This window comes from Astatotilapia calliptera, chromosome 1 (assembly GCF_964374335.1).
Source record: "Astatotilapia calliptera chromosome 1, fAstCal68.1, whole genome shotgun sequence".
NCBI classification, from domain to species: Eukaryota; Metazoa; Chordata; class Actinopteri; order Cichliformes; family Cichlidae; genus Astatotilapia; species Astatotilapia calliptera.
The window spans coordinates 20,449,264-20,475,982 of record NC_137422.1 but is presented as its reverse complement, the minus strand read 5'-3'; the positions used below and the strand labels follow the sequence as shown (position 1 = coordinate 20,475,982).

At 39.7% G+C, this 26,719-nt stretch overlaps 2 protein-coding genes across 7 annotated transcripts; one reads left to right on the top strand and one right to left on the bottom strand.

Annotated features, from left to right (window-relative positions):
* The first annotated feature begins 654 nt into the window (after window positions 1-654).
* On the top strand, window positions 655-7,333 carry nucb2a (nucleobindin 2a). 2 transcript variants are annotated; one of them, XM_026167157.2, is made up of 13 exons: window positions 655-848; window positions 1,247-1,390; window positions 2,253-2,360; window positions 2,588-2,720; window positions 2,886-2,989; window positions 3,584-3,769; window positions 3,902-3,992; window positions 4,098-4,156; window positions 4,235-4,327; window positions 4,782-4,871; window positions 4,996-5,166; window positions 5,355-5,415; window positions 5,521-7,333. In XM_026167157.2, exons 1-13 carry the CDS (start codon window positions 825-827, stop codon window positions 5,775-5,777), a joined length of 1,521 nt encoding a protein of 506 aa, XP_026022942.2. In that variant the 5' UTR covers window positions 655-824; the 3' UTR covers window positions 5,778-7,333. The 2 variants fall into 2 exon arrangements, with proteins under 2 accessions (XP_026022942.2, XP_080153397.1); XM_080297271.1 differs by having other exon boundaries at window positions 5,518-7,333.
* Window positions 7,334-7,570: 237 nt separating this feature from the next.
* caprin1a (cell cycle associated protein 1a) lies at window positions 7,571-21,308 on the bottom strand. 5 transcript variants are annotated; one of them, XM_080297114.1, is made up of 18 exons: window positions 20,822-20,969; window positions 20,435-20,543; window positions 19,409-19,543; window positions 18,861-18,923; window positions 17,096-17,182; window positions 14,730-14,971; window positions 14,489-14,571; window positions 13,833-13,988; window positions 13,641-13,690; window positions 13,462-13,545; window positions 13,213-13,374; window positions 12,555-12,663; window positions 11,128-11,189; window positions 10,663-10,794; window positions 10,198-10,357; window positions 8,490-8,678; window positions 8,274-8,380; window positions 7,571-8,155 (listed from the first exon to the last, which is right to left on the bottom strand). In XM_080297114.1, exons 3-18 carry the CDS (start codon window positions 19,541-19,543, stop codon window positions 8,069-8,071), a joined length of 1,908 nt encoding a protein of 635 aa, XP_080153240.1. In that variant the 5' UTR covers window positions 20,435-20,543; window positions 20,822-20,969; the 3' UTR covers window positions 7,571-8,068. The 5 variants fall into 5 exon arrangements, with proteins under 5 accessions (XP_080153240.1, XP_026022912.1, XP_026022930.1 ...); XM_026167127.2 differs by lacking the exons at window positions 20,435-20,543; window positions 20,822-20,969 and adding an exon at window positions 21,109-21,308; XM_026167145.2 differs by lacking the exons at window positions 10,663-10,794; window positions 20,435-20,543; window positions 20,822-20,969 and adding an exon at window positions 21,109-21,308.
* Window positions 21,309-26,719: the final 5,411 nt, after the last annotated feature.

Sequence of the window (26,719 nt, the reverse complement as noted above, 5' to 3'; positions counted from 1 at the left end):
GCAAAAGTATTGCGAGCGCTCGCAAAAGTATTGCGAGATCTCGCAAAAGTTTTAGCCGCATTCTTCGGAGGCCGCCAGCTCGAAGCCGACCGGGAGGTCGAGGCACGATGTGCCGGGAAAGCGGTGTTCCTCCCGGCTGTAGTAGGTCTCGACCTCCCGTTAGCTTCGAGCTAGTGGGTGTCAGATCTCCAAAAACGTCGGAGCTCTTTTACAAATATGTGATGTCTTGTAAATCGAGCAGGTATCTGACGTTTACACAACTACATTCACGCCTCAAAATATCTTAAAAGTGTATTTTGTGACCCAGAAAAAGTAATATTACAACTAAGTAGCTGCCGCCATTGTTGGAGTTTTGCGAGATCTCGCAATACTTTTGCGAGCGCTCACAATACAGATCTCGCAAAACTCCAACAATGGCGGCTAAGTTGAAAACAAAAATGAAAAACTGAAAAGGGGCAAATAATTAGAAAATTTAAATTAAAATCGTTATACTTTGAAGAAGAAGAAAAAAAATCCAACTGTGTGTTTTAAATAAATAAATTAGTCATTCAGCATCACGGGTTTCATCCACCCCCAGCGTTAATTTTCCGTCTCATTTTCGTTCCGTGCGGTGCAGTACATGACAAACCAAAAGACCCGCCCACCTGCTCTGCTGTCATATCGCCACGTACGATTCAGTGCAACGCAACATGCTAGTGTGTTTGACAGACCGCCCAACTGACCAATCAGGTTAACCACCACACGAGCTACTCTGTCCAGCGGGCTGGTGGAAGCTGCTGACACCTCTCCAGCTGAGAGGAAGCGACGGGTGGAAGGTAGAGTAGATGAGGTCCTGTGTTCATAATAAAGTGAGTATACTGGCAACATATCTGTCTATGGGGCTCTTTAGTAAAGCTTTAAAATCCACGCTGAGCGTGGGGGAAATGCTGTATAAGCTCTTCTGCTCAGGCTCACGGTGTAACGTTACATGAGAGTCTCATTTGTCCATGCTTGGCACCGAAGCGCTAAATCTGTCAGTGACGGTGCTAAAGGCTAACACCAACAGCTTCCTCTGGTTATTATTATTAGCCAATAATTTGCAGTGTGTGGAGACTAGATGGGCTGTTCGAGGAAGATCAAAAATGAGGAAGCTGGGTACACGATGATGCTTACGCACTTAGAAACTCAAGAATGTATATTTCCAGATATTGTAAAATCTAAAACACGTCACCTCAGCCGGCACTATAGTGATTGTTCTCGTTTGTAGATGTGGGGGAGCCGGGCCTTTCTCGCCGGCTGGCTGCTGTTGCTGCTTGTCCAGCTGTTGTGTTTGGAGGCTGTGCCCATCAGCATCGACAAGACGAAAGTCAAAGAACCAGAGAAAAAGCCTGAAGAGCCTCCAGCCAGTGTGGTAAGGAAGAAGACATAATATTTACACTGCACGCTGAAAATTCACCACAAACCATAATACATGTCGTATCAAATAACGACCCTTTTTCAGCAGTGGTACAGAGAGATAATTGTGTTTATTTGGCTTTCATTATCTATTCGTTTTAACAGTATTTAAGGCAGGCATAAAACTCACAATTTTGGTCATTATTTTTAGGATAAGACGATTTTTTTATTATAAAAATATTTGTTTCCTTTTTTTTTTACTTAAAACAATGTGTATAGAGATGAGCGGCTTCAAGAATCTTTGTGGGATTGGATTACATAATTTCACAGAATAAACGATTTATTAATGTTTATTTATTAGCTATTTCATAGGTGGTACACTGTAGTAAGTACGCCCTGCTAAGTTTATTGGAAAAATGGCCTCTTTCTCTTATTCAAAACTTTAAAACTTGTGATCTCACAAACCAATTTATTTCTCAGTACAATAGTTTCAGATGCTATAGATTGTTTAGTGCCCAAATACTGTTATCTGTGTACTCATTTGTGCCTCTGGAAGGGGTAAATACTGTCATACAGAGGTTAAACAAGTACAATATAGTTTCAGTGTTGATTGCACGGGAATGCTCTTTTTTAGATATTAAGTATATGATCTTTACAGAAAGCGGCAACCCAGTTTGTATTTGTCATGTGGTGGTGTTTTCTGTACTTGCTCAGACACTTTTGGTTGGATTTTTCTTTAATTTGTCACCCGTATACAGATAGAGATGCTGTACTGTATATATAAATATAGATCTATATCAGAAATGTTTAAAATAGGATTTGATTACCCAATGTAACATGTTATTGGCGTTTTTACATTTTATTTACTGTACTTTTAGGACACTGGACTCCACTATGACCGCTACCTCAGAGAAGTCATTGATTTTCTAGAGAAGGATCAGCATTTCAGGGAAAAGCTCCACAATACAGACATGGAAGACATTAAGGTACCCCGCTTTCTGTTGGTTTGGTCTTACTGCAGTGGCACAACATTTCAACCAGCTCCTTATAAGACAATAGTCACTATAATATACTCGTTTCGTGTACATGCACAGCTTCCTGCAAAGTTTAACCCAGTGTAAGCAAAAGTACATTATGCTTCGCTGTAAAAGTGTAGTGTATGTTCCAGAATTGTTTTAATCGCTTAATTTGCTACAATTTATTTATGTTGCAGCAAGGTAAGCTGGCCAAAGAGCTAGACTTTGTCAGCCATCATGTCAGAACAAAACTAGATGAGTTAAAAAGGCAAGAGGTAAACCGACTCCGGACCCTGATTAAGGCCAAGCAGGACCTTGAAGGAGGAAATGGTAAGTTGTGCAAAACAAAAATAATTTCATTTTGAATTCTGTTTAAAGTATCAGGCTCTAAATCAACTTTAAGTTGATTATTTTAGAGGTAAATAAAAGAAAGTTCTATTTTATGTATTCATATGTTTTAATATGTGTAATATATTTGAATTTCTCCCTGGACAGACATAGCAGTGGACCATCAAGCGCTGCTGAAACAGTTTGAATACTTGAACCACATGAACCCGCACACGTTTGAAGTGGAAGATCTGGATCGGCTGATCAGATCGGTAAATGTTGTTGCTCGATGCTACTTCGTACTTAATGAAAAGTATAGCATCTTGAAACTATTTGTGCCTTTGCACAGTGGAGTCCTGCAGTAGAGAGAAAGAGAAAAAACAGGAACCTATGCAGATGCTTAATTCATACACCAAAATTGGCCCGTAGGTGGTGAAAGCTTCACAGTTGGTGAATGACTATAATTACCAGCAACTAGAAAGGAAAGGGTAGTACTGAGTACTGAGGTGTAGAGGACAGATGTATTATTTTTATTTGACCTTCTTTTCATTATTGTTTTTAAAAACAGCAATGCGTTTAGTCTTGTATCTGTGTCTCAGATGATGTTAAGACAAAAAGGCTTTTCACAATGGTTTCCAGAAGTGTGCTGATGTATAGAAACGTGCAGGCATAGACCTGAAAAATCCCGTTTACTACTACTGTGAGGGTCTGACAGTCTGGAAGTAGTCTGATGTTCTGAATAGTATCTCTTGTTTTGACTTCGACTGTGTCTAAGTGACATTTCCAGCTGATGCATTATTGTTTGCTGGGTATAGCCTTGTGTGGTTATTACTGTTGAACAATTTCTGTTTTCTATTTGTCATCAGGCCACTAAAGATCTGGAGAACTATGACAAAGAGAGACACGAGGAGTTCAAGAGGTACGAAATGATGAAAGAGCACGACAGACGAGAACACCTGAAAACACTGGATGATGACGAGAGGAAGAAAGAGGAGGAACACTATGAGGAGATGAAGAAGAAGCACGCCGACCACCCTAAAGTCAACCACCCAGTAAGTGACGAAGGTGCACAGAGAAAAATAAATGATATATTTTGTTGTTGTTGTTGGTTTTTTTTGTCCAGATTGTAATATTCATTTTACCTCAATCTGGAAATCAAATGTGTTTTTACTTCAATGATGCAGGGAAGTCAGAATCAGCTGAAGGAGGTCTGGGAGGAAGCTGATGGCTTAGATCCTGAAGATTTTGATCCTAAGACATTCTTCAACCTGCATGGTAAGACCTGTACTATCATTTACTAACATACATAATTTGCTCTGTAAAACATACAGTACTAGAACACGGCACATTCGCCTTCTTTTCTCTTTTTCAATAATACAGATACAAATGGAGATGGCTTCTTTGATGAACAGGAGTTGGAGGCATTGTTCACCAAAGAGGTAAAGCTGTGGCTTCTGAAAATGTGTAAATATTTCAGAGTAGGTCTTTGTACTGACTGTGGGCCTCTGTGATTTCAGCTGGAAAAGATTTATGACCCCACCAACGAGGAGGACGACATGGTGGAGATGGAGGAAGAGAGGCTACGTATGAGAGAGCATGTTATGAATGAGGTACAACAAGCTGCACTCAGCAACCTGTTTTCCTGAAACTATGCAGGTGAAAAAGCCGATCCTGGATTAGTTGGGCCAAAATTGTTCTGTGTGTGAAATATACATAGGGTAATATTTAGCATCATTAATTCTAATGTAGTAATATTCACAATCGCAGTCCTCTACTACCTTTAATGCAGCTCATCAGTTTGTTAAAAGGTTGGAAGCACAAAAACTTTATGCGTGTGGACAGTTAGTCTCCATAATTCAAAGCCTGTGACTAAAGTCACATGACTGACTTTAGTGACTACAGAAACAAAATAGAAAAGACACCTAAAGCTCATTCTCGGTCTCAGCTGGGTTTGCATCTTGTGTTAAACAGGCGCCACTGTGTTTTATCTGCCTTAGTCCTTTCAGTGAATAAGAAAATATACAACTAGTGTTCAAAGCCTTTCTGCTCTTGTCTGTGTCACAGGTGGATTCAAATAAAGACAGGCTGGTCTCTCTGGATGAGTTCCTTGTTGCTACTAAGAAGAAAGAATTCTTGGAGCCAGATAGCTGGGAGGTGAGAAACATTAGATGACACTTTATCATGATAACAGCTTTTATGAGTTATTTAATACAGAAACATTTGGTTAAACAAAGCAGGACTGTAAAAAATGGCTTCCTACCTGCTCTGTGTTCTTCAGACCTTGGAGCAGAACCAGGCTTATACCGATGACGAGATGAGGGAGTTTGAGGAGCATCTTGCTCAGCAAGAGCAAGATCTCAACCAGAAGGCTTTTGACCTCCAGAAACAGAGAGATGAGCTGGAAAGACAACAGGAGCAGCTTAATGCACAGAAAATGGAGCTACAACAGGTAAGGAATAGTACACTACTAATGGAAAAAGGGTTGCTTCTGTAGATTTACAGTCAGTGCATCAATCTGCCCACATCCTAACCTTCACATTTTACCAATTGATTCAGCTGTGCTTATATTGTATTTTAAGCAATCAAATTGTCTGTCCACATGTAGTAAATGAATTCTAATGTACTAAAACTCTACAGGCAGTTGAGCATATGGAACGTCTCAAGTCACAGAAAGTAGACCCTCCTCCAGAGGTTCTCGGTGAGTGTTGATTTTGTTTTTCTCCTACTTTTATTTTGATAGTGGTTTGATTTTAAAGGTCTAACCTCTGAGAATATAAAATTGTTCTCTTTGTTACAATTGAAGGGAACGCCGTCCCAGAAATCCCTGCAGTTGACAGCCAACTGCATGAGGCCCAACAACAAGGACATGACTCTGCACCCCAAGGACACCACCCTGTACCCGAAGGACATGACCCTGCACCCCAAGCTCCTCAGGATATACCACAGGAACACCATGGACAAGAAAATCAAAACCAGGCCCAGCAAGGTCTCCCTCAAACACATGATAATATACCACCTGGTCATCAAGAAGTTGTGCAAAGCCAGAATCAGCTGCCATAATAATGTGCACAAAACTTTACAATCAGACTTTTTCAGCACCTGCACTCGTAAGTGCTGAGGAGCAGTCCCATCAGAGTATAAGGACCTCTTTAACCACCCTGACCAGCATTAGTGGTTTGAAGTGCATTTGAGAAGAACAACCACTCAAAGGGAATCCGTTACCCCAGATTTCAGTCTTGGTGACAGTAATCCCTTCATTACATAATTAAATCACACAGTGAAATGACCTACATGGGTTTGGATCCTGATATGTGCATACATAGATTTTACCACAGTTGTGTTTGCTTACATTGAGGGTGTTTTTTTTTATAGAATCATATAAATAATATTTTGTGAGCTTTCAGACCGGTTGTTTGTTTCCTCTCAAAATGACTTGCTGCTTGCTAAACATCCTGACCCAAGAGCCTTCTGGATATGTACAGTGCAGCTGTTTAAGAAGATAAGGTGTAAAAATACTCATTTTAATTACAGCCTTTGAGATTTAGATTTTTTTTAAATTACTATCAATATACTCCAAAAAAACCTGCAAAATAAAAGACATGCATGAATCATGATGGACCTTATGAAAACATACTTCAAGAGTTAACTGCAAGATGTTTGTTTTATTTAATTATGACACTAAATTGGCAAAAAAAAAAAATCTACGGTAGCAAATGCAACAAGCTTACATCATTTTCACACCATCCCCAGACATCGCACTAAAAAAAACTAAGGAATTGATACAAGCAGCCGCTGTGTTGTGTAATGATCTACAAGGTGCTGTCAGATCTGCAGCTATCACTGTGACCTGACATTTACAATCCTTTAACCTTCAACACCTTATGAAGCCAGGTCGCTGTCTTTTTTTCAAATGCTCCCTTCTTAATGGTCATTTTGCTTCCCCTCAAACTACCAGTTTACTATTTTCCTACTATAACACATTTTTTTCTTTATGTGTACAGTTAATTTACTGTACTGAACAGTAAAAGCTCTTAAATAGTGCTTTTGTTAAATAGTATAATGAACTCATGGTCCATACACATGTATTGCTACGTGATTCTGATGAAACAGTTTTGATATTGTTTATTTAAGGTTTACTTTTACCTAACCATCTAGTATTTTGCTGAAACCGTCTGTCAAAGTAAGGCAATGAAAACCTTGAATTTTGTTTCTCTGTTCATTTTGAGGTATTTATGACTTTTACATGAAAGAGAACATATTAGCATATTTGGCAAAATGCTGGTTTGGTGTTACATGCTGTGTTAGCCTGTATGCTTTTGTTTAATGTAAATTTGCTTCTTCAATTCGGGGAGAATAATGAGATATTTGGGAGTTGCTGCCGCTTCTCACTGAAGACCTAAATTTTCAGTCTGTGAGATCTCTGCTTTTTGGTTTTACCTTACACAAAATTTAAGAAAACGTCTTTATTTGCTTTGTCAGTCGTTTCCCGTGTGCCATGCATTATATTTTGCACAAAATGTAAAGCTGGTGTTTGATTTCTTGCTGCTGGATCCAAAGGTCATTTGACAAAATTGCACACCTCACTTAAAATAAAGTGGTTCAGGTTGTCAAACAGATTTCACTGCTAATGTTTGAGCGATGCCTTTCCTGTGGGACATTTACCTCCAGTGAAACCATGAACAGATGCAATGTAATAAAAAGGATGGGCTGTTTCCATAGCTGTTATTGTCATAGCTGAAGGCTGCTCTGAAGTAGACTGAATTCTACATTGGATTGTATTAAGTTAAACTACTCACATGCAAGACCACACAGAATGAAAATGTCAGAAAACAAACAGCTTCAGCAACAGAAGGTAATAGGGCACAACTTTATTGAAACAGTCTCAATCAATAACAGTGTACAAAGAGGTGACGATGCAGGCAGGGACACAGGAGTTAAAAAAACAAACAAACAAGAAAATTAAACGTTTTGATGAAAATTATAAAGGGAGTAACAAGTGGCTTACTGCACTCATGGAATCAAATAGACAGTGACGGGGTATTTTTTGCATTTATTTTGTACAAAAAATAAATTAATGAAATCTTTCAAGTTTACAGGAATATCTTTTTGTTGTTTTTCCATCACACGTACTTGCTGATAATCCTACATGTAGTTAATTTCAGCATTTTTGTGACAAAACATCAAAAAGATCTAGACAGACCGAAGCAGGCTGACTGATAAGTAGGCCAGGAGTTAAAAAAATAAGATTACCGATGAGAAACAAAACATTGTTATAAAAGTGAGCTGGGGCAAACACATTCAAAAAATCCTGAATGTTCAACGTGGCGTAATTCGACGGTCCCCGGGATCCTTTAGGATCGCATTGCCTGCACATTACCTCGGGACAAACCACGAGGTCCTTGGGCTGCTCCACGTTTGTAGCCTTGCTGATATCCCTCCTTAAAAGAGATAGTAAGGCTTCATAAGTGCATGTTTTGTATTTATAGTTACGCTTGGTTATAAAAAAGACTGATGTAAATTCAATGCAATGACTTAAATTAATGCATTAACTCTTACCCGCTGATAGGTATTGCTGGAATAGTCCCGAGATGTGTTGAACGGAGTTTGACCGTATCCACTGCTGGGAGCGTTTGAGAACGGTGGACGGTAGCCTTCATATCCACCTGACGACAGAAAGACATTAGTTCAACAGGCGATGCATATTTACTCCTAATCAAAATAAATCACAATATAATTATTGTAAATCTGTGAAACAACATTGGATGCTTTTACCTCTAAATCCATTCGAGGAGCCCCGATATCCATTCATAACGCCACGAGCGTTCCTGGGTCCACCTCTTGGCACAGCTCTGCTGCTGTAGAAGGACTGACCAGACTGCCCAAACCCTGCACCTACAGAGGGATCTTCATGTCCTGGCGTTGAGGACATAATCTGGTCCTGGGGCTGGAATGCATTAACAACTGGACAGAAGAGACACAAAACGACATCAAAATATACGTCACGTACTGCTGGATAAGTTCTAGTACATTTTTAATTTTAGACAAGGTATTAGTGGGTTTAGTTAATTGGAAATTCTAAATTGCACATAGGTGTGGATGCAAATGCCAGTGGTTGTCTGTCTCTTTGTGTTAGTCCTGTATCAGACTGATGACCTGTCCAGGGTCTGCCCTGCTCTCACCCTATGGTGGCTGGGATAGGCTCCCTGATAAGGATGGGCAGAAGAGGATGGAAGGATTTTTTACTTTTAAAATGCAAAATCACCTTCTGAATTCTGAGAAGGCTGCGTGATTTTTACTTATGGCATCCTCACTGACTCATATTTCAACTTTGTTGCAACAGAAAATATTTCTTTTGTGACAAAGTGAAGCTTGGGAGCCTCTTGATATCCTAATTAGGGCTGCCACAAACGATTATTTTGATAGTCGACTAGTCACCGATTATTTTTGCGATTAGTCGACTAATCAGATCATCATCCATTAGACGTAAAACTACAGCTTATTGCACCAGCAGCATCTGCTCTTATATAACTATCATTAGCTTACAGCTTTAAGTGTTTAAGGTCTGTGCTAACTAAAAATAAAGACAAGATGATAGTTTATTAAATTTTAATGAAATTTGCAGATTGTTTCGGTGAAGTTTAATAAACTCCTTGCTATCTAAAATATAACAGGACACTGGAGTATATTCTGGAGCATCTCACACTTCTGATAATCAGTTGTCTGCTTGACGTTTATTCAGCTGTGTAAAAACTATAACTTTAATCTCAGACAAACTGATTTACTCAGGAACAAATAAAATACTAAAAAAAAAAAAAGCCAAACAATAACATTTTAAGTTTTCTAAGTGACTCATATATATTTAACCTGAGTAGCGAAAGACAGTGGTGGGTTTGAAAACGATTTGCGGGGAGTCCGGTGTTCTCACGGCGCTAGTGAGCCTAGCCCCCGGCTCGCTAACGAGCTAGTGGGTAACAGATGTCTCCGAAAACGTCGGAGCGCTTTTGAAAATATGTGGTGTCCTGATAAACTGAGCAGATATTTGAGGTTTACACAGCTACATTCTCGCCTGAAAATATGTTAAACGTTTATTTTGTGACCCAGAAAGAATAATAAGAGTAACATTAAAACTAACTAGCTGCCGCCATTGTTGGAAACTGCGCTGGGCCGCGCTATGAATTCTGGGACACAGCTGCTTCTTCTTCTTCTTCGGGGTTTAACGGTAGCTGACATCCTTGTACATGCAATGCTGCCATCTTCTGTTTCAGTCCGTTATTACACTCTTAAATCCTGCCACTTATTCCTGCGTCTTTTGTGATCGTACAAAGTTTCAAACGACGCGTCGACTATTAAATCAGTCGTCGACGATTTTGATAGTCGACGTAATCGTGACTAGTCGACAAATCGTGGCAGCCCTAATCCTAATACATCTTTTACCACTGTGTTCATGCTCTAGGGTTTCCGTACAAAACAAGATGCACACCTGTCTGTAATCTTTCTTGTGGGATGTCAGGCTGGTCGACCACATTTTCTGGCTGGCTGCTAAAGCCCTGTCCATAGCCACCAGGGAACTGGCTAGGCTGCTTCAAGGGGTCTGCTTGGCCATCGGTAGTTGGAGGTACAGGTGCATTCATGTTAAATACCTGAAAAGAGAAACAAATTTTTTCCTCCCCCATTCCTGTCCATATCAATATAACAAAATAAAATAACCACAATACCCGACGATGGCCTGGGGTCAAAGATCTGCGTAGTTTGGGAAGTCTTAAATTGTTGCTCCTTGCACGAATAACTGACCAGTTTTCACTGTGACTAATAAAACATGCCAACCAATCTCTAATACTGACCTATGACTTGTGCAAGTATGAAAGCTGACGGTTTCCTACAGAATGCATCAAGTCCAAACATGCTCACTGTGACACCGTTTAAATGGACCCAATAGAAAGCGTACCGCTTGCACTGACTGGAAAGGTGCTGCGTTGACATTGATGCCTCCAGTGAGGGTGGGTTTGGAGACAGGAGGGAAGGCAGAGGACAGAGAACATGGGGCAGGAGACGGTGCAGATGACAGAGACATTGAGGCCTGGGTAAGTAAAAGAGGAGGGAATTTGGAAGGCAAGGAAACAACGAATATGGAGAAGTCAGTGCAAGAGATGAGATGATTTTCTTTTGGCTTAAAAAGTTCCCTTTTCTGTTATTATAATATTCAAATGAATCAAATATCTCCCCATCGCACGCAGTAGACAACAAAAAAAGATGTGTCGGAGAGCATCACATTCAATCCATGGAGAAGACCTTTCGAAATCTCTCTTCATAATACAAAAACAATCTGAACTCCAATTATTCATGAGCTGCACCACTTAGCCAGAAGAGCAGTCTCACCACCCATATCCTGCAGGGGCTCCTCCCTACTTACTTGTGAGGATTCCTGTGGTCCAGACACTGCAGCTGTCTGAGGAAGTCTGGACTCTGAGTGGACTGTTCAGAAAGACATAAAACAAATAAATAAGACAAACTCCTAAAAAAAAGACATGCTGCTAAATTATGCACTTTCAATTATATCCACATCAGAAAGCAGCGACCAAACAACTTAATAGGCATGCACTAATTACTAATTGAACCTCTGGCCTAACAGCAAAGTGATCATTTGTGCCCAGGAAACAAAGAAATCCTATTTAAAATATATATACACCGTAATTGTCAGGCTATAAGCCGCTACTTTTTGCACAAGCTTTGAACCCTGCGGCTTTTAGTCAGGTGCGGCTTTTCTATGGATTGTCCATGATTTTTGTGATATCGTAAGACGATTTGTTTTGTTTGTTCCGCTGTTGTACGGCACTACGTTGCCTGGCGGAAGGGCATGTGATCAGACACACAGTATCGGGGTTCAAGAGTGGTATGTTGGTCACATGTCCATCCGCCAGGCAACATAGTGCCGTACAAGTAGCGCGAAAAACAAACTTCAAAGTAGCGCTACGCGTTCAGCGGGAGTCGTGGATGACGAGCGGTGATAAACTTGCGAAAAGCAAGTTATGCTCAACTCCACCGGTGGAATCTGACAGCGTGGAAAAGTGTGAAAACATCCATGATCACCAACGGATTTGAAGGGCTGGACTGCTGCATGATGGAGAGGACACCGCCACGGCCCTTCTGAGGGTGTTCGATTCTGACACTGACAACGAGGATTTGTTTGGTTTTGAAAGTGACAACGAAGGAAAGAAGCTGAGAGTGGATGACGAAGCCATCCTGAGCCTGTTCGTATCCGACACTGGAGGAGAGGACTTTGGTGGTTTTAGTGCGCAGGAAGAAGAGAAAGATGGTGAATGACTGACTTTTCTTCTTGTTAAAGCCGTTTCACTGCACCTGAGCCTAAAAGGTAGTCTGAATCTATTTTTCTGGTGTGCTGTAGGTTATTGTTATGTACTACATTTGTTACTCATTTATGAAGCACAGTACATGTTTCGTACTTGTAATTACCGCTACTTGTACATACCTAAAAAGTTATGCAAATATGTACCCATAACTTGTTTTTCAAAATATTAATAAAAAGGGGTGTGTCTCCAAACAGCCATCTCTTTCCTGACAATTCCCTTTGTGCATATTCTCTTACATATGATAAGTCAACATTGAAACACCTGCAGCTTTTAGTCAGGTTCGGCTAATGTATGTACAAAACAGGATTTTCCCCTGATTTTAGCTTGTGCGGCTAATATTCAGGTGCGCTTTGTAGTCCGGGAAATACGGTATATATATTTATATTTTAAAGTCTATTGGCCAGTATGAGCAATACTAATAAATCAGTGCATCCATATTCAGTATAACCTGTGAGTAAATGTCACTCACGTAGAGGACCGCCCATCTGTTGCAGGTCAACAGCTTGCACAGGCTTCATTGGCTGCGCAGACACAATGGCTGGATCCAGCGCCTGGCCATCAAACTCCAACATGGAGTCCTACGACAACCAAACAAGAGTAAATGTAAACAGATGAGATTTGCAATCAGTCCAATAAGCAAGCGAGCACGTCTGTTTCATACCCATAATCCTTCACTCCACATTAGGAAAATACCTCAACTACAAACAACCTTGACTAAAAGGATCTTAGTACCAACTCCCATGTAAGCACATCTTCCTAAAACCTGGGATAATCATGATCTCATTTAAATTGTACTTCTTTTGAATTTTTGTCCCAAATGGGGAATGGGTTTTTTCCCAGTTTCGATATTTTATTTTTTTTTTCATTTTTTTTTTTTTTTTTTTAAGCTCACATTCATATATCAGAAATTACAACTAGATTCGTTTTCTGAGTCACAACAAGTACGTTCTTGTCTCATGACCTCTAGCACGACTTCATAGATTGTTGTAAATTGCCTGGACATGCAGTCCTCATCTTTGGCCAACCTTTTTGCAAGTTCATCCTACTTGCCATTGCTTATTTGAGACACACACCACACACTGTGAGCCATAGGATACTACAATATACAGCATTTTGGGCCATCTAACCTGCATGAAGTTGTATGTCCCTTGCATCTGGGCCATGAGGTCTTGCACTGCCTGCTTTCTAACCACAGGATCAGTATCAGGAGTGGGAGAAACTTGGTTCACAGTAATGGTTTGTTCTGGAGCCAGCTGAACAGGGGGCTGATGCTGGAGTGAATTCACCATCTATTCAGGCACATTAGAATCAAACTCACGGCATTGGAAAGTAGGTTTCAAGGCACCGAGGACTGATGATTCAGTAATAGAGCATACCTGGGCCTCCACACTCCACTCCTCGACTTGGTCTTTGTCTGTACTGCTGTATGTAGTTTCTGGAATGAACTGTCTGTTTACAAACTGCAACAGAAGACAGTACACTAAAATGTGATATAACAATTTAAGGAAAGAGTTGATCTGTGTGGGTTCTTGTGCAGCATAAATACAAATCTCACCTCTATAGTTTCCACTTTAACGGGCTCTGTATTTTTTTCACTAGCGAATCCTATATTAAATGAAAAATATACATGAGGATGGCTTTCTTTCTGGGTCTCTCTCACACACACACACACACACACACACACACACACACACACACACACACACACACACACACACACACACACACTTTGCTAATTGTTAGCTACCAGGTTCCGATGGCTGCTCCACAGCTTTAGACTCAGCCACCACGGTCTGTTCCTCTTGCTCTTCTTCCTCCTCGCATGTCCCATTTTGATGAGTTTGCGCTCTGTCAAAGTAACCACTCTGCAGCACTTTGTCCAGGGTTTCCTTCAGTGACTTGTCTGGAATAAGAGAACACCGAAGCTGTTCAGACTTTCCTATTATCACAAACCACAATGGACGATTAAGGTCTGCCTCCGTTTTCTTACACAGTCAGTACAATCTGCAAGAGAAGTCCTGCAACAGCTGGTATGAGCCAATCTCAGAATTAACCGAGTGAATCAAATGTTGTGTGAAGGGATGAAACAACAGATACAATAAACTGGGGCCGATCAGATGTCTTGAACAATCTAACTACTAACAATGAGTGCAAGTGAGTTTCCGCCTGTGTGGATAGGTGCACACACCAAACATTTTCTTTAAGATATTTTTTTTCTTACTGCACTTAAGATGAAGGCATGAAATAAATATCAACTAGCCACATGTTAAGCCTCTCCATTTTAAGGCATTTTCCACAAGTGCTTTAAATATAGTTTAAAAATAGTTTCTTTAAAAAAAAGAAAGAAAAAAAAAAAGGTATGTGTATGGGTGATGAACGATATTAAGACATGAAAATACTTACACGTGGTCCCTGCTACAGCCTTGTCTCGACCCTCAAGCAGTTCCCACAGGTGTAGTGATGCTTCTTCATATTGGCGAGTCAACCTGCAAATCACAAAATAAATGCAATTAATTGCAAAGAGTAGTAGTAGTATATAGTTTTTGTAGAGCAGGATTAAAAAACAAAACCAAAAACATATTTAAGCACTGATAACTCTAAATGTAACTTCTGTACCAGTGACAGCACACAGGTACGCGCATACCTTACATCGTAGTTCCTCTCAGGTCCTACCAATTTGTAAAACTCATCGAGGGATGAGAGTTCAGCATCAGTGAGCAAAGGCGCACCAGAGGCATCGGGGTGTTTAAGGTCCTGCCTGACACCGTCTTCTCCCAGCTGGTCGAGTAAATACTGAAGCTCCAAAACACTCTTCAATCGTCTTTGTTCAGTCTCTTCTCGCTGCAGCTGTTCCCGTCTTGCAGATTTCTTGACTGCCTTTTGAATCTGAACACATCCAGGCACAATTTCATGCATTTAGCTTCACAAGATAACACACACCCATTACGTTCACTCTGTACATCACTGCACTTTGGAAAAAAAAAAAAAAAAATCAAAAAGGTCAATGAGCATGGTCAAAACAATTATTCGCTTCCCTGTTCACTCCATCTGGCACTTTAAGCTTTTGTGAGCCATTTGGGAGTATTTCATAAATTACACCAGGTGTTGCCAACTGATTGTTTTATGGCAATAAAGAATGTACGTTACAAAAAATTACTAGGGCAGAGAATGAATAAGGATTTGCAGATGCCACTAAAGAGCACAACAAGTGTCTAAAAGCTTTGCAATTAGGTATTTTAATTATACAGTGGGATGCAAAAGTTTGGGCAACCCTGTTAACAGTCATTATTTTCCTGTATAAATCGTTGGTTGTTACAATAAAAATAAATAAATAAATAAATAAATAAATGTCAGTTAAATATACCATATAGGAGACACACAGTGATATTTGAGCAGTGAAATGAAGTTTATTGGATTTACAGAAAGTAAATGGCCTGTATTTGTATAGCGCTTTACTTTGTCCCCAAGGACCCCAAAGCGCTTTACACATTCAGTCATCCACACAGTCACACACTGGTGATGGCAAGCTACATTGTAGCCACAGCCACCCTGGGGCGAGGCTGCCGGACACTGGCGCCACCGGGCCCTCTGACCACCACCAGTAAGCAACAGGTGAAATGTCTTGCCCAAGGACACAACGGCCGAGACTGTCGGAGCCGGGGCTCGAACGGCAACCTTCCGATTATAAGACGAACTGCCAACTCTTGAGCCACGATCGCAAGTGTGCAATAATTGTTTAAACAAAATCAGGCAGGTGCATAACTTTGGACACTGTTGTCATTTTATTGATTCCAAAACCTTTAGAACTAATTATTGGAACTCAAACTGGCTTGATAAGCTCAGTGAAACCTGACCCCACATACACAGGTGAATCCAATAATGAGAAAGAGTATTTAAGGGGGTCAACTGTAAGTTTCCCTCCTCTTTTAATTTTCTCTGAAGAGTAGCAGCTTGGGGATCTCAAAACAACTCTCAAATGACCTGAAGACAAAGATTGTTCACCACCATGGTTCAGGGGAAGGATACAGAAAGCCTTCTCAGAGATGTAAGCTGTCTGTTTCCACAGTTAGGAACATATTGAGAAAATGGACGACCACAGGCTCAGTTCAAGTTAAGGCTCAAAGTGGCAGACCAAGAAAAATCTCGGATAGACAAATGCGACGAATGGTGAGAACAGTCATAGTCAACCCACAGACCAGCACCAAAGACCTACAACATCATCTTGCAGCAGATGGAGTCACTGTTCATCATTCTACCATTCGGCGCACTTTACACAAGGAGATGCTGTATGCGAGAGTGATGCAGAGGAAGCCTTTTCTTCACCCACAGCACAAACAGAGCTGCTTGAGGTTTGCTAAAGCACATTTGGACAAGCCAGCTTCATTTTGGAATAAGGTGCTGTGGACTGATGAAACTAAAATGTAGTTATTTGGGCATAACAAGAGGCGTTATGCATGGAGGAAAAAGAACACAGCATTCCAAGGAAAACACCTGCTAGCTACAGTAAAATATGACTCGCCATGAGCTGTCCATGCTTGGAAGCCATCAAACCTGAATGAACTAGAGATGTTTTGTAAAGAGGAATGGTCTAAAATACCTCCAACCACAATCCAGACTCTTATTGGAACCCACTGGAAGCGTTTAGAGGCTGTAATTTCTGCAAAAGGCGGCTCTACTAAATATTGATTTCATTTCTTTTTTTGTGGTGCCCAAATTTATGCACCTGCCTGATTTTGTTTAAACAATTATTGCACAATTTCTGTAAATCCAATAAACTTCATTTCTCTTCTCAAATATCACTGTGTGTGTCTCCTATATGATATATTTAACTGACATTCTTTAATGTAACAACAACGATTTATACAGGAAAATAATGACTATTAACAAGGTTGCCCAAACCTTTGCATCCCACTGGATCTATAAAAAAATAATTGATGCATACTGATTTTTAGTATGCGTGTTTAAGACTTCATCAGCAAGTTAAAAGCACACCTATAGCTCAGGACTCACCTCCTGACCCAATGCGAGAAAGCTCTTTTGCAATTCTCGAGCAAACTCTAAGTTGTTGTTGATCTCTTGATACTTCGCCAAGGCCTCCTTCATGCACAACACGGAAAGAAAATCAGATGTTTTTAACAGGAAATGATTTAAAGCAGGAGGTAGTAACAACTAAACATGCAATACTTTCATAACACTTGAATGTGAAACATAACTTCATATAAGTTTGTTACATACACAAAGCTGTTTGCAAATAAGCTGGGACACAGTAAAAGCTAAATAAAAATAGAGTGACTTGAAAATAATTTAAAGCCCATGTTTAAATAGTGCACAGAAAACATTTCAAATGTTGAATCATTTGAAATGCAAATGTTTAACGTTAAAAATATCATTGCTTTTAATTGTGCAATATTTAGTGCTACCAAGCATAACTCTGACCTTCAGTGTTCTCTGGGATATAAAAAACAATCAATGTCTAAAGTCACCAGTCAAAAAAGAAAATACTTCAGAAGTTTGGCAACTGGGTTTGCAGATCTTTTTTCCCCCTCTAAGTTAAACTTAAAGACTTTTATAATGGCTCTTTCATTCCACCAGAGCACTTGAACAAATACTGTGATAATGGGCATTATTAAGAGAGTGAGTGAAGAAAAGCAAGACTGTTGAGATATATATTAGGGGTGCAACGATACACAAAATTCACGGTTCGGTTCGATACTTTGGTGTCACGGTTCGATATTTTCTCGATACAAAAAAATGTTCATGCCTTTTTAATTTGTCATTTATTAAAACTATAAATATATATTTTAACTCAAAAGTAGTTTTTAAATTTAATGTTGCTGAAACAAAACAAAACAAAAACACAAACCCTCTGGTCGAGGAATCACTCATCTTTGGAAAAGAGTTTATTACAGAGAAATGTCTCTTTCCAAAAATAAAAGCTACACTATACGCTTCTTCTGGGCTATATTCTCAGCAGCATATTAAACATATCAGGTCCCCATAAGGAGAATCATGTGCTAACGGCTGTCTAAATGACTCGGGTAAAGTTTGTAGCATGCGTGCTTGTTGTTTTTGTCTGCTTCCACTTGTCTTTGCACTACGATGATGTCGGCGTAAATGTGCAGTCATATTCGTTGTGTTCCCACTAGTGCTGTCAGCGTTAAAATGACATTAATGCCATAACGCGGCAAATCTCCCTTAACGAGTTACCGCGGATCGCCCCGTGCGTGGGGCTGGATGGCGTCAACACAATAACGAGCTAACTGCGCTAACGCACTAGTTCCCACCACTGTAATTGAGCATTGCGTGGCACATCCGACACACTGTTTTACTTTTGTCCATCAGGGTCATGCTTCCACATGAAAACCAAAATAGTGCCAAACGCCAGATCTGAATGAGGGTGGGGGAGGTTCAATTTCAGGTAGAGTTGAGGCAGTTGCCATGTTGCAACGAGCTTAGCTTCTGTCTTGCTAGCTTGCGCTGCGCTCAGTGGATCTGCGCTCGACAGTGCAGCCTAGGCGGAGTAGTTGAACGCAGATCCACTGAGCACTCAACACAGACAGCATCGTCACAAGAAAGGTTTTGTATTGTTCGATACATATCCGTACCAAACCGAAAGCACTGTATCAACGATTCAACACCGATACATGTATTGTTGCACCCCTAATATAAATACAGCGTTAGAGTGACTGGAAATCCTTGCATTTGACAGAATTTACATTTGATCCTGCGACAAAACAAAGCTGTGTCCAAATGAGAAGCAGTTTTGTTTTCTTACCAGCTGATCCTGATTTAGTCTCTCGCCCTTATTCTTCCTTGCCTGGTAGTCATCCAGTTTGGACTGCAAGAAGGTTTTTGAAAAACAAGAAATTTGACATTAAAGTTGAATTCAAATAAAAAGAGCAAACGTATTAAAAAATGTCATCATTAGGTTTATTACCACTGGATTTATATTTTAAGGCAGTTTGATGACATTTCTCACACAATCTTAACAAATTATGAGCAAGACAGAGGAAAATCTGGATATCATAATTAGTGCTACAGTCTATTAAGTGGATTCATTGGGGAAGGGGAAACCTGTTATAAAGCCAGTTGAAATTTAAAGTACCTACTCCAACATTTTTCTGATTTTCAAAACACATCCCAACACCTGCATTCTCCCAAATCAGTATGTTTGATAATTATATATTACTGTATGTCATTATATATTGACAAAAGCATACATTTTCCAGCATCCACAACAACAGACAAAACAGATAAAAGCTTTACACCCTATTTGAGGTTAATCCAAAGCGAAGTTTACTCTAAGATGATAACTATAGATACCTTTTTCTTTTCCATATTGCGGACCTTCTTGTCAATCACACCAATAATCTGCTTCATGGCCTCAGAATGACTTCCATTTCCCAGGTCTGGAATGGCAGACTGGACAGCACTGTTGCCAGCTGTTGCTGAAGGCATCTTTGGGAGGGAAACATGTAAATATTACAATTAAAATTTGGACCTGAATAAAACAAACAAGTAATCCTAACTTAAGATGTTAGCAGAAGAAGACAAACTATTTCAAAGCCTAAGAACTAGATCGTACACTTATGTCTTCAACCAGGTTACAAAATGCTGTTAAGGTCATGCTCTGCAGTCTCAGACTTTCAACCTGCAGTTACTGTATCTGACACCCATCAGAAACAAGGTTTCCTAGAACAGAGCTCACAACTGGATATTTACTACGCATGCACATACAGACTTGTATAAACAACTTATATTATACTTTGATTATAAATTTTTGTTTTATGATATTTGTTGCATAGATCCACGACAATTCTAAAAGATTTTTAAAGGGTTATGTATCTTGAGATGCGTGTGCACATTTCAACATAACTGTCTGCACTGTGATACTGTAGGGATGTTCTGTATTTTGAGGATTACACAAATGATTACAGACACATTGCCCTTTTCCATTTTTGTCCAAGTCTAGCAATAAACAGTAATTAAGCTGAGCACCACCCGATTCAACTGATACCTGTGGACGAAATGGACCCACAGTTGTTGCTTAAATGTACCTTTCATTGTCAACTGTGTATTAAATAAAAGCCTAAAAACGATCTCTCTCTCTAGATAGAGAGATAGAAGTGGTACCGTATGAATTGTTATTTGTACTGTATTGCCCGGTAATCTCTAATATAAACTGAGCTCATGCTGAGTTCAGCTGGTAAGATATCCACTTTATGTAACGCCAGCAGTTTCACGTTTTGAACTTTGAGGACCCTGCTTCAGCGACCCTCCAAGCTCCACATTAGGACACCAAACCCTGACTCAAGCCCAAATACCCGGGCCGGTGAAAGTGATACTTACCGATGTGATCCCTTATTAAGGTTTGAGGGCTAATTAAATCGATACGTCGAGATACAACCTCCTCTTGGACGATAAGTTGTTGGCTGGTAACAGCAATTATTGGGGTGAGCTTTGAAAAAAAAAATCAGAACACCACATCCAATATAACAGAGGAAGTTAAAACAACATAAAAATGTCGGGCCTCCTATTCAAAGTTAAAGTCTTTTAGCGTCTGTGGAGAAAGAGGCTAGCCTTACTGACAGATGCTAACAACACAAAAATCCGCATCATAACGTAAGCCTCGAAACTCTTATCTGCGGCTTAGTTGCCAAAATAAACTTTCACTGGTGAGAGCTCGACGTTAGCTAGCCATGCCAAATCAGTTTAATAAGCATAGTGCGCTCGTACTAATCTCCGCGTCCCATTGTTAGCCGAGCGTGGTCGGTAACGATGTGCTGCTAAAGCCCCGAGTTCAACGGTTGTCACTCAAAACCAAAGGTTAAATCCATATGAAACAGCCATTACAGACCCCCAGGACAAGCCATCGTTTCGGGACGTTTAACGTTAACTGCGAAAAACAAAGAGCACCTCGGGACGCCGAGACAACTCGTTTTCGCGCAGCCGTCTCGAATCCAGATGATAAAGACGGTTTATTAAAAAGACCTAAAATGACAGTGACCTCGTGAAAGCCATACCTTTAAGACTCTTTGTCTTCAAAGAGGTCTCGTTTTACTTTAGCTGTGTGGCGTTAACTGCGGTTCGATATCTTTCACTTCAAGCGGTGTTTTTCTAGAAGGATGCTCCGACTTACACCGGCCAATGGCTGCTTAGCTGCTGCAGAGCTAACGGTAGCAGCTAAAAGGACCCCACTGCTAACCTCGACGCTGCCTTCTTCTTCTTGGTTTTTATTGGTGGTTGAGAAACAACGAATTGGTGCATTACCGCCTCCAACTGATAAGGAGTAGGTACCGGAATGTCACTAAGTATTAGATCCTATCATACAAATTCATTTGTCTAAGATCATTAAATATTGCCTCATAACTTTTACTTGTCGTGGTATTTCTAAATAAATCAATTCAATCCTGTTTCAGTTTGATTATGTTTAGGTTTTGAATCAGTTGTCTTCTTTCTTTCTCATACTTCTGACAGTGTAATATAACATGCTCTAATGTCTCATCACAGTACTCTCATTTAATTGGCAATGTTTCCCTTAAAATGTATAGTGTGCATTTTAGCCCAGTGTGTCCAAATCTGAGACATGAAATGACTGTTTCCTCTCTCCTCCTGCTTCCTGACAAATATATTTCTGTACCACATGTGAGTTTAACATTTTCTTGCATTTGTCTTTAATTTTCTAAATATGTATGGCCCATGTAACCCTCTCAAATCAAACCCCAAGAAATTTGAATTATTTCTTCTTTCTAGTTCTTGATTCTATAACTTTCGTTTAATGTCCTTACCAATTCTTTTTCATGTAAAAACAAAACAAAACATTGTCTTGGTCTTATCCACTGAAAATTTTAATCCCCACTTATGTGTCCATTCTCCAACTTTAAAAATTGCTTCCTACACCTTTCTAGTAACAAACTCTACATAACGTCTTCTCTTCCACATGGTGCCGTCATCTGCAAAAGGAGAAAATGCCATTCGACTGTCTTTATTATGAAACATCATCAATTAAAATAATAAGGGACTCACTATAGTCCCCCGTGGTGTTCCATTTTCTACTATATACTTCTCATAATAATTATTCCCTATCCTTACTTGTATTTGCCTTCTTGAGAGAAAATCCTTTATCCATCTGTACATTCGCTGTGTGATGCCTGTCTTCCCCATTTTAATGAATAAGCCTTCTCTCCGTCAAAGCTGTCTCGCTTTAAAACAGACAGACAGGGGTCTTATGAGTCCCACTGTTCAGTCTTTTCTTTCTCTTTTAATTGCATATTCTTATTGAGAATTATGGAAATTTGAAGATAAAATCACTGTAAACACACCTTTGATTCCACTTGAAATTCATCTTAAAACTGTTTCCTTTTTACTTCTTAACCATTTCTTTGCATTCATCTCAAAGCTAAATATAGCATGCATATTTTAATTTATTTTTTATTCACGTTTTTAAAATTAAAAATTATTTAAACAGTGTTGGGGGACTCAGACTCTTATCTTTTTGTCAGTGTCATTATCTCCAAGCCATCACAGGAGGTTTCACTACATCCTTTAAATTTTTCCTTTCACTCTTGCTGGTATCCATCTGTCCCAAATCACCACTGACCCTCGTCTGTCGTTACTTTGGATAACTGACCTCAGGTATTTAAACTCACCGTCACTACCTCTACTCTTTGCAGCTTCCCTGTTAAACTTTTCTCCCTCTCATTCACAGACATGTATTCTGTCTTGCTTATCCTGACATTTATACTGACTCACCTGCCCCCTACTCTCACTACAGATCACAGTGTCAACTGTGAATATCAAAGGGCAAAGACACTCCTGCCTGACCTCATCCATCCATCATCCCTGCAAAAAAAAAAAAAAAAGGATTTAGAGACAATCACTTCTGTGTGTGTAATTTTCTCTTCTTTATTGTACGTCAGCAGAAGCAGCCAATGCTGTCTTGACCAACTGGATGAACTTGAAAAAAGTAGTGCGATTTTCTGTGTGCCTTGTAATTTCAATAAGCTTAAATAGTATTAGTAATAGTAGTAGTATTAGTAGCAGTATGCATATCCCACTTTTAAGACACGTCTCAAACAATGGCTGGTGGCAAACCATGTCAAATGGAGCAGGACATTAATGATCAGAGTGAAATGAGCCCGCCTGGTAATAGCAAAGACTGAACAGAAGATGGCGCTTGTGTCTCAGACACCTAGAAAAAGCTCACGCTTGAAACAACATGAAAAACCATCTCTAAATGTACAACTCTTTGTCTTTTTCACTCTGCGGGGTGTAGTGATAACTGTTGAAATGAAGAACATAAATTCAAAAGTGAAGCAGCTCATAGAACTATATTTTTACTTTTTAGTTCAGGCATCAGACTGACTTTAATGCACTGAAACACTAAACAAAACGTAACTAAGAAGAGAATTTATGTGCTTTTTAATCAAACACAAGGCATTTTCCACTCGTATCTTTGTATCTTTAATAGTTTTAGGCCATAATCGAATTTAAAAAAACGGTCTTTGTGAGAAGTTCCACTCCCTCACATTTCACATCATATAAATGACCATGTATAATTGCACCAATATTGCTAGAAGATCAGACCTTTTCAGTGAACTTTGAATACTGAATAGTTGATTTTCACACCTTTTCTTTCGTGATCCTCATGTCTGGTTTCCACCCCATGCTGAGCATGTCTATAAGTGATAAGGTGGATCTGTAGGTCCTCTCCTTCTGATGTGGGTTGCTGAGTAATGGCCATACATCCCTCAGTGCTCCTCTCCTGCAGCACATCTGACTGGATTAAATATGTGCAGAGGATTTATTGGCTGAAAAACCACAAGAGCCTCACACCACTTGTAGTGGCGTCCAGGCAAACACACAAATTCATCTGCCCCTTTCTCTCTCTTAACGCTCTCCCTTTCAAACTCATAGGCTGTAAATGTTTTGTCCATTTGTGTTTTCTCACTCTTCCTTATCTTCCTTCCAACCATGCCACTAGCCTGTTTTTTCAAGGTGGATTAAAGTTTTTCCACTCACAGCCTCTCTCTTCAGCATTAATAATTCATGACCCACATGTGTTGCAGACAGATTACAAACATCTCCACTTAACTGCCATAATTATCATTATTGCAGCCAGAGAATTTCATTCACCATCATGCAATTTGCGATTTTAAGCGACTGAGGTTTGATTTTGGAGCGTGGATCAAAGGTGGATTTGTTTACAAATGCTCTCCTTCGCGGAAAGCTATGATGATTAGAATCCCCATTTGGTTGAATTTTAGAACCAAGTGCACCAGTCAGTTCACAGGCGATGCCTTTGGAAATGTGGCCGCTTTTGAAGATGCTGCATGACGTATGACGTCCTGTGCCACATGGAGCTGCTGAGAAACTGTTTGCCAACATCTTTCTCTGTGAGGCTGCTGTTCTTACGTTCTGTCTGTTTCGTTTCGTAGAGTGTAAAAGAGCTCAAAAGGTGACATAGCAGCTGGAGAGAAGCAGATGGTGCTGACCGCAGCGATCCATCATGGCATGTGTCCGTCCATATGCACTGTGAGTTACGCTGGTGTTTAGAATGTTAGCTTGCCTCGCATAATTGTTCTCCTTCATTTAGGTAACTCAAAGCTAAAACAAACTGTGATATCAGGAGTTATTCAAAAACACATTATGGCAAATATCCAGTATAAAGCAAATAATTAGCATGCTTGTGGCAGGAAGGATCATCTTTCCACAGACTCACATAGAATCTGCAATATCTCTGTAAACCGTTATTTAGCATGGCCTGTACACAATGGGCGAAAAACATGAATCGATAGAAATATAACAAAGATGTAGACACATATTAAAGGAAAAATAAGTATATCTGTTTATAAGTCACCAATGTTGCGAAAGAAGACACAATTATTTCCTGAAAGTTTTTTAAAAAACCAGGATTTCCTCTTTTAGCATGTTTGAGTTTTCTCTAAGTCCTTAATCGGCTTCAGAGAACCACACAGAAGACAATGAATGGACAATGATATTATATCAGACATATCATGTTATGATTTATGTCACAGCTGGTAATGATATGGTTGGTTGTGATAGGAAAATAAGAAGAGAGCTTCAGCTCAGAACATCTGTTTTGCATATTATGCAGCATAAAACTGTAATATTTCAATTCTAATGTGTAATTCTTAATATCCACAGCATTGTTATAATTAAATAGGAACCAGAATGTGGGCCAAACCCAAGAGAATAAATTGACCAAATAAATGGACTGTGAGCAAAGAGAAAGTCTGGAAGTGTATTGGAAGGAAGATATTAGAAGTAAAGGTAAAGAAATTCTACCTCATTTCTGTAACTAAAGAGTTACAATTAAATGTGTCCTTTGTCATAACAAACAACTGTGGACGAAGTAGCAAAAAATGACATTATGTGTTTTTTTTAATCACATGTCAGAAACTGTATGGAAATATCGCTCACACATGGCAAGTATAGAGAATGTGCACAGCTGCGTTTGCAGCCTATAAGTCATCATTGTTTTTGTTTCTTTTCACAGAATTTGCATCTATATTAGAAACAGAGGGGAAAATTAACTGTGTCTTCCATATATTTGTCAGCTGGTAACTCAGCAGTAGCTGACTCTGCTTCTCGTTCAAAAACTGTTCTTGCATTTCCATGTTATAGCACTTAAATCCATGCAAAGGGACAAATCCAGGCACATTTGCTTTGCTGTCATTAGATGCTCAGCCATCTCGCCGTGAGGAATTGAGTAAATGAGGAGGTGGGGACTGTAAAATATGGCCTTTGACTTTTTGTTCTGTATTGCGTGACTGGTGTTGGCAAACCTTTGTACTAGCTCAGCACTAACTTTGACTGCGCAGTGACAGGAGTCCAACACACACACCGATCTTATCTTCCTGTGTGAAACCAGAGGAGACTTGGCACCTCTGTCCTACAGAGCTCGGCCCAAAGGGCATCATGGGAAGCCAGTTTCGGGATGAAACTCCCACAGAGGTTCAGAGTTCCTTTTGTTTTTTTTGACCACCTGTGAATCTAGATTTAAAATAACATCTGTTGGTCGTGCACATGGCTTGGCCAGCTTTCCAGGAGCAAAATTATATGAAATTGTCAGAACTCTTACGGTGAAAGATTAAACTCTATTCTTATTATTTATCATCTTAATTTCAGATTTCTTTTTGTTTTTTTCTGAAGTGCTATATATATATAAAACTGATTATATATCTCACACTTTCAACAATCTCAACGCAATTTCAATGGCGTTCTCTACCAATGATGATGGCCTATTTCTCTGTTTTAATTAAGACTCACCAGTAATGGGTTTATCCTTTTCCCTTGCTTGACCTCTTCACCAAGCTTCTTCAATTTCAGCTTGATACCTTTTGCATTTTCTTGCTGAGAGGAAGGCGTAGGGTTTTTTTTATAGTCAAGATCTAAATTTTTACAGGCTAAAACAAACCACACAAACCCCGGATCAAGAGAGCATATTAGAACTTCCATACACATATAGTTTAAAAAAATAAAAACACCCCCAGGCTACGAGTCATGTTTTACTTTGTGTTTCAATTTTCATGAAAATCTAAACCGAAACCCTTGTGCCAAATAACCTCCTCTGTTGGCCGGTGTCTTTCAAAGTTATGGAAGAGTTTAGGA

Excerpts from the sequence above, each read along its gene's own strand:
- nucb2a (XM_080297271.1), top strand. The coding sequence starts at position 825 with ATGAGGTCCTGTGTTCATAATAAA. Across the intron at positions 2,361-2,587 it reads CAGACATGGAAGACATTAAG|CAAGGTAAGCTGGCCAAAGA; the intron begins GTACCCCGCTTT and ends TTTATGTTGCAG. Across the intron at positions 5,167-5,354 it reads AGAAAATGGAGCTACAACAG|GCAGTTGAGCATATGGAACG; the intron begins GTAAGGAATAGT and ends AAAACTCTACAG.
- caprin1a (XM_026167127.2), bottom strand. The coding sequence starts at position 19,543 with ATGCCTTCAGCAACAGCTGGCAACAGTGCTGTCCAGTCTGCCATTCCA. Across the intron at positions 12,664-13,212 it reads GGACATACAACTTCATGCAG|GACTCCATGTTGGAGTTTGA; the intron begins GTTAGATGGCCC and ends TGGTTGTCGTAG. Across the intron at positions 8,381-8,489 it reads CTCCTCGAATGGATTTAGAG|GTGGATATGAAGGCTACCGT; the intron begins GTAAAAGCATCC and ends TTCTGTCGTCAG.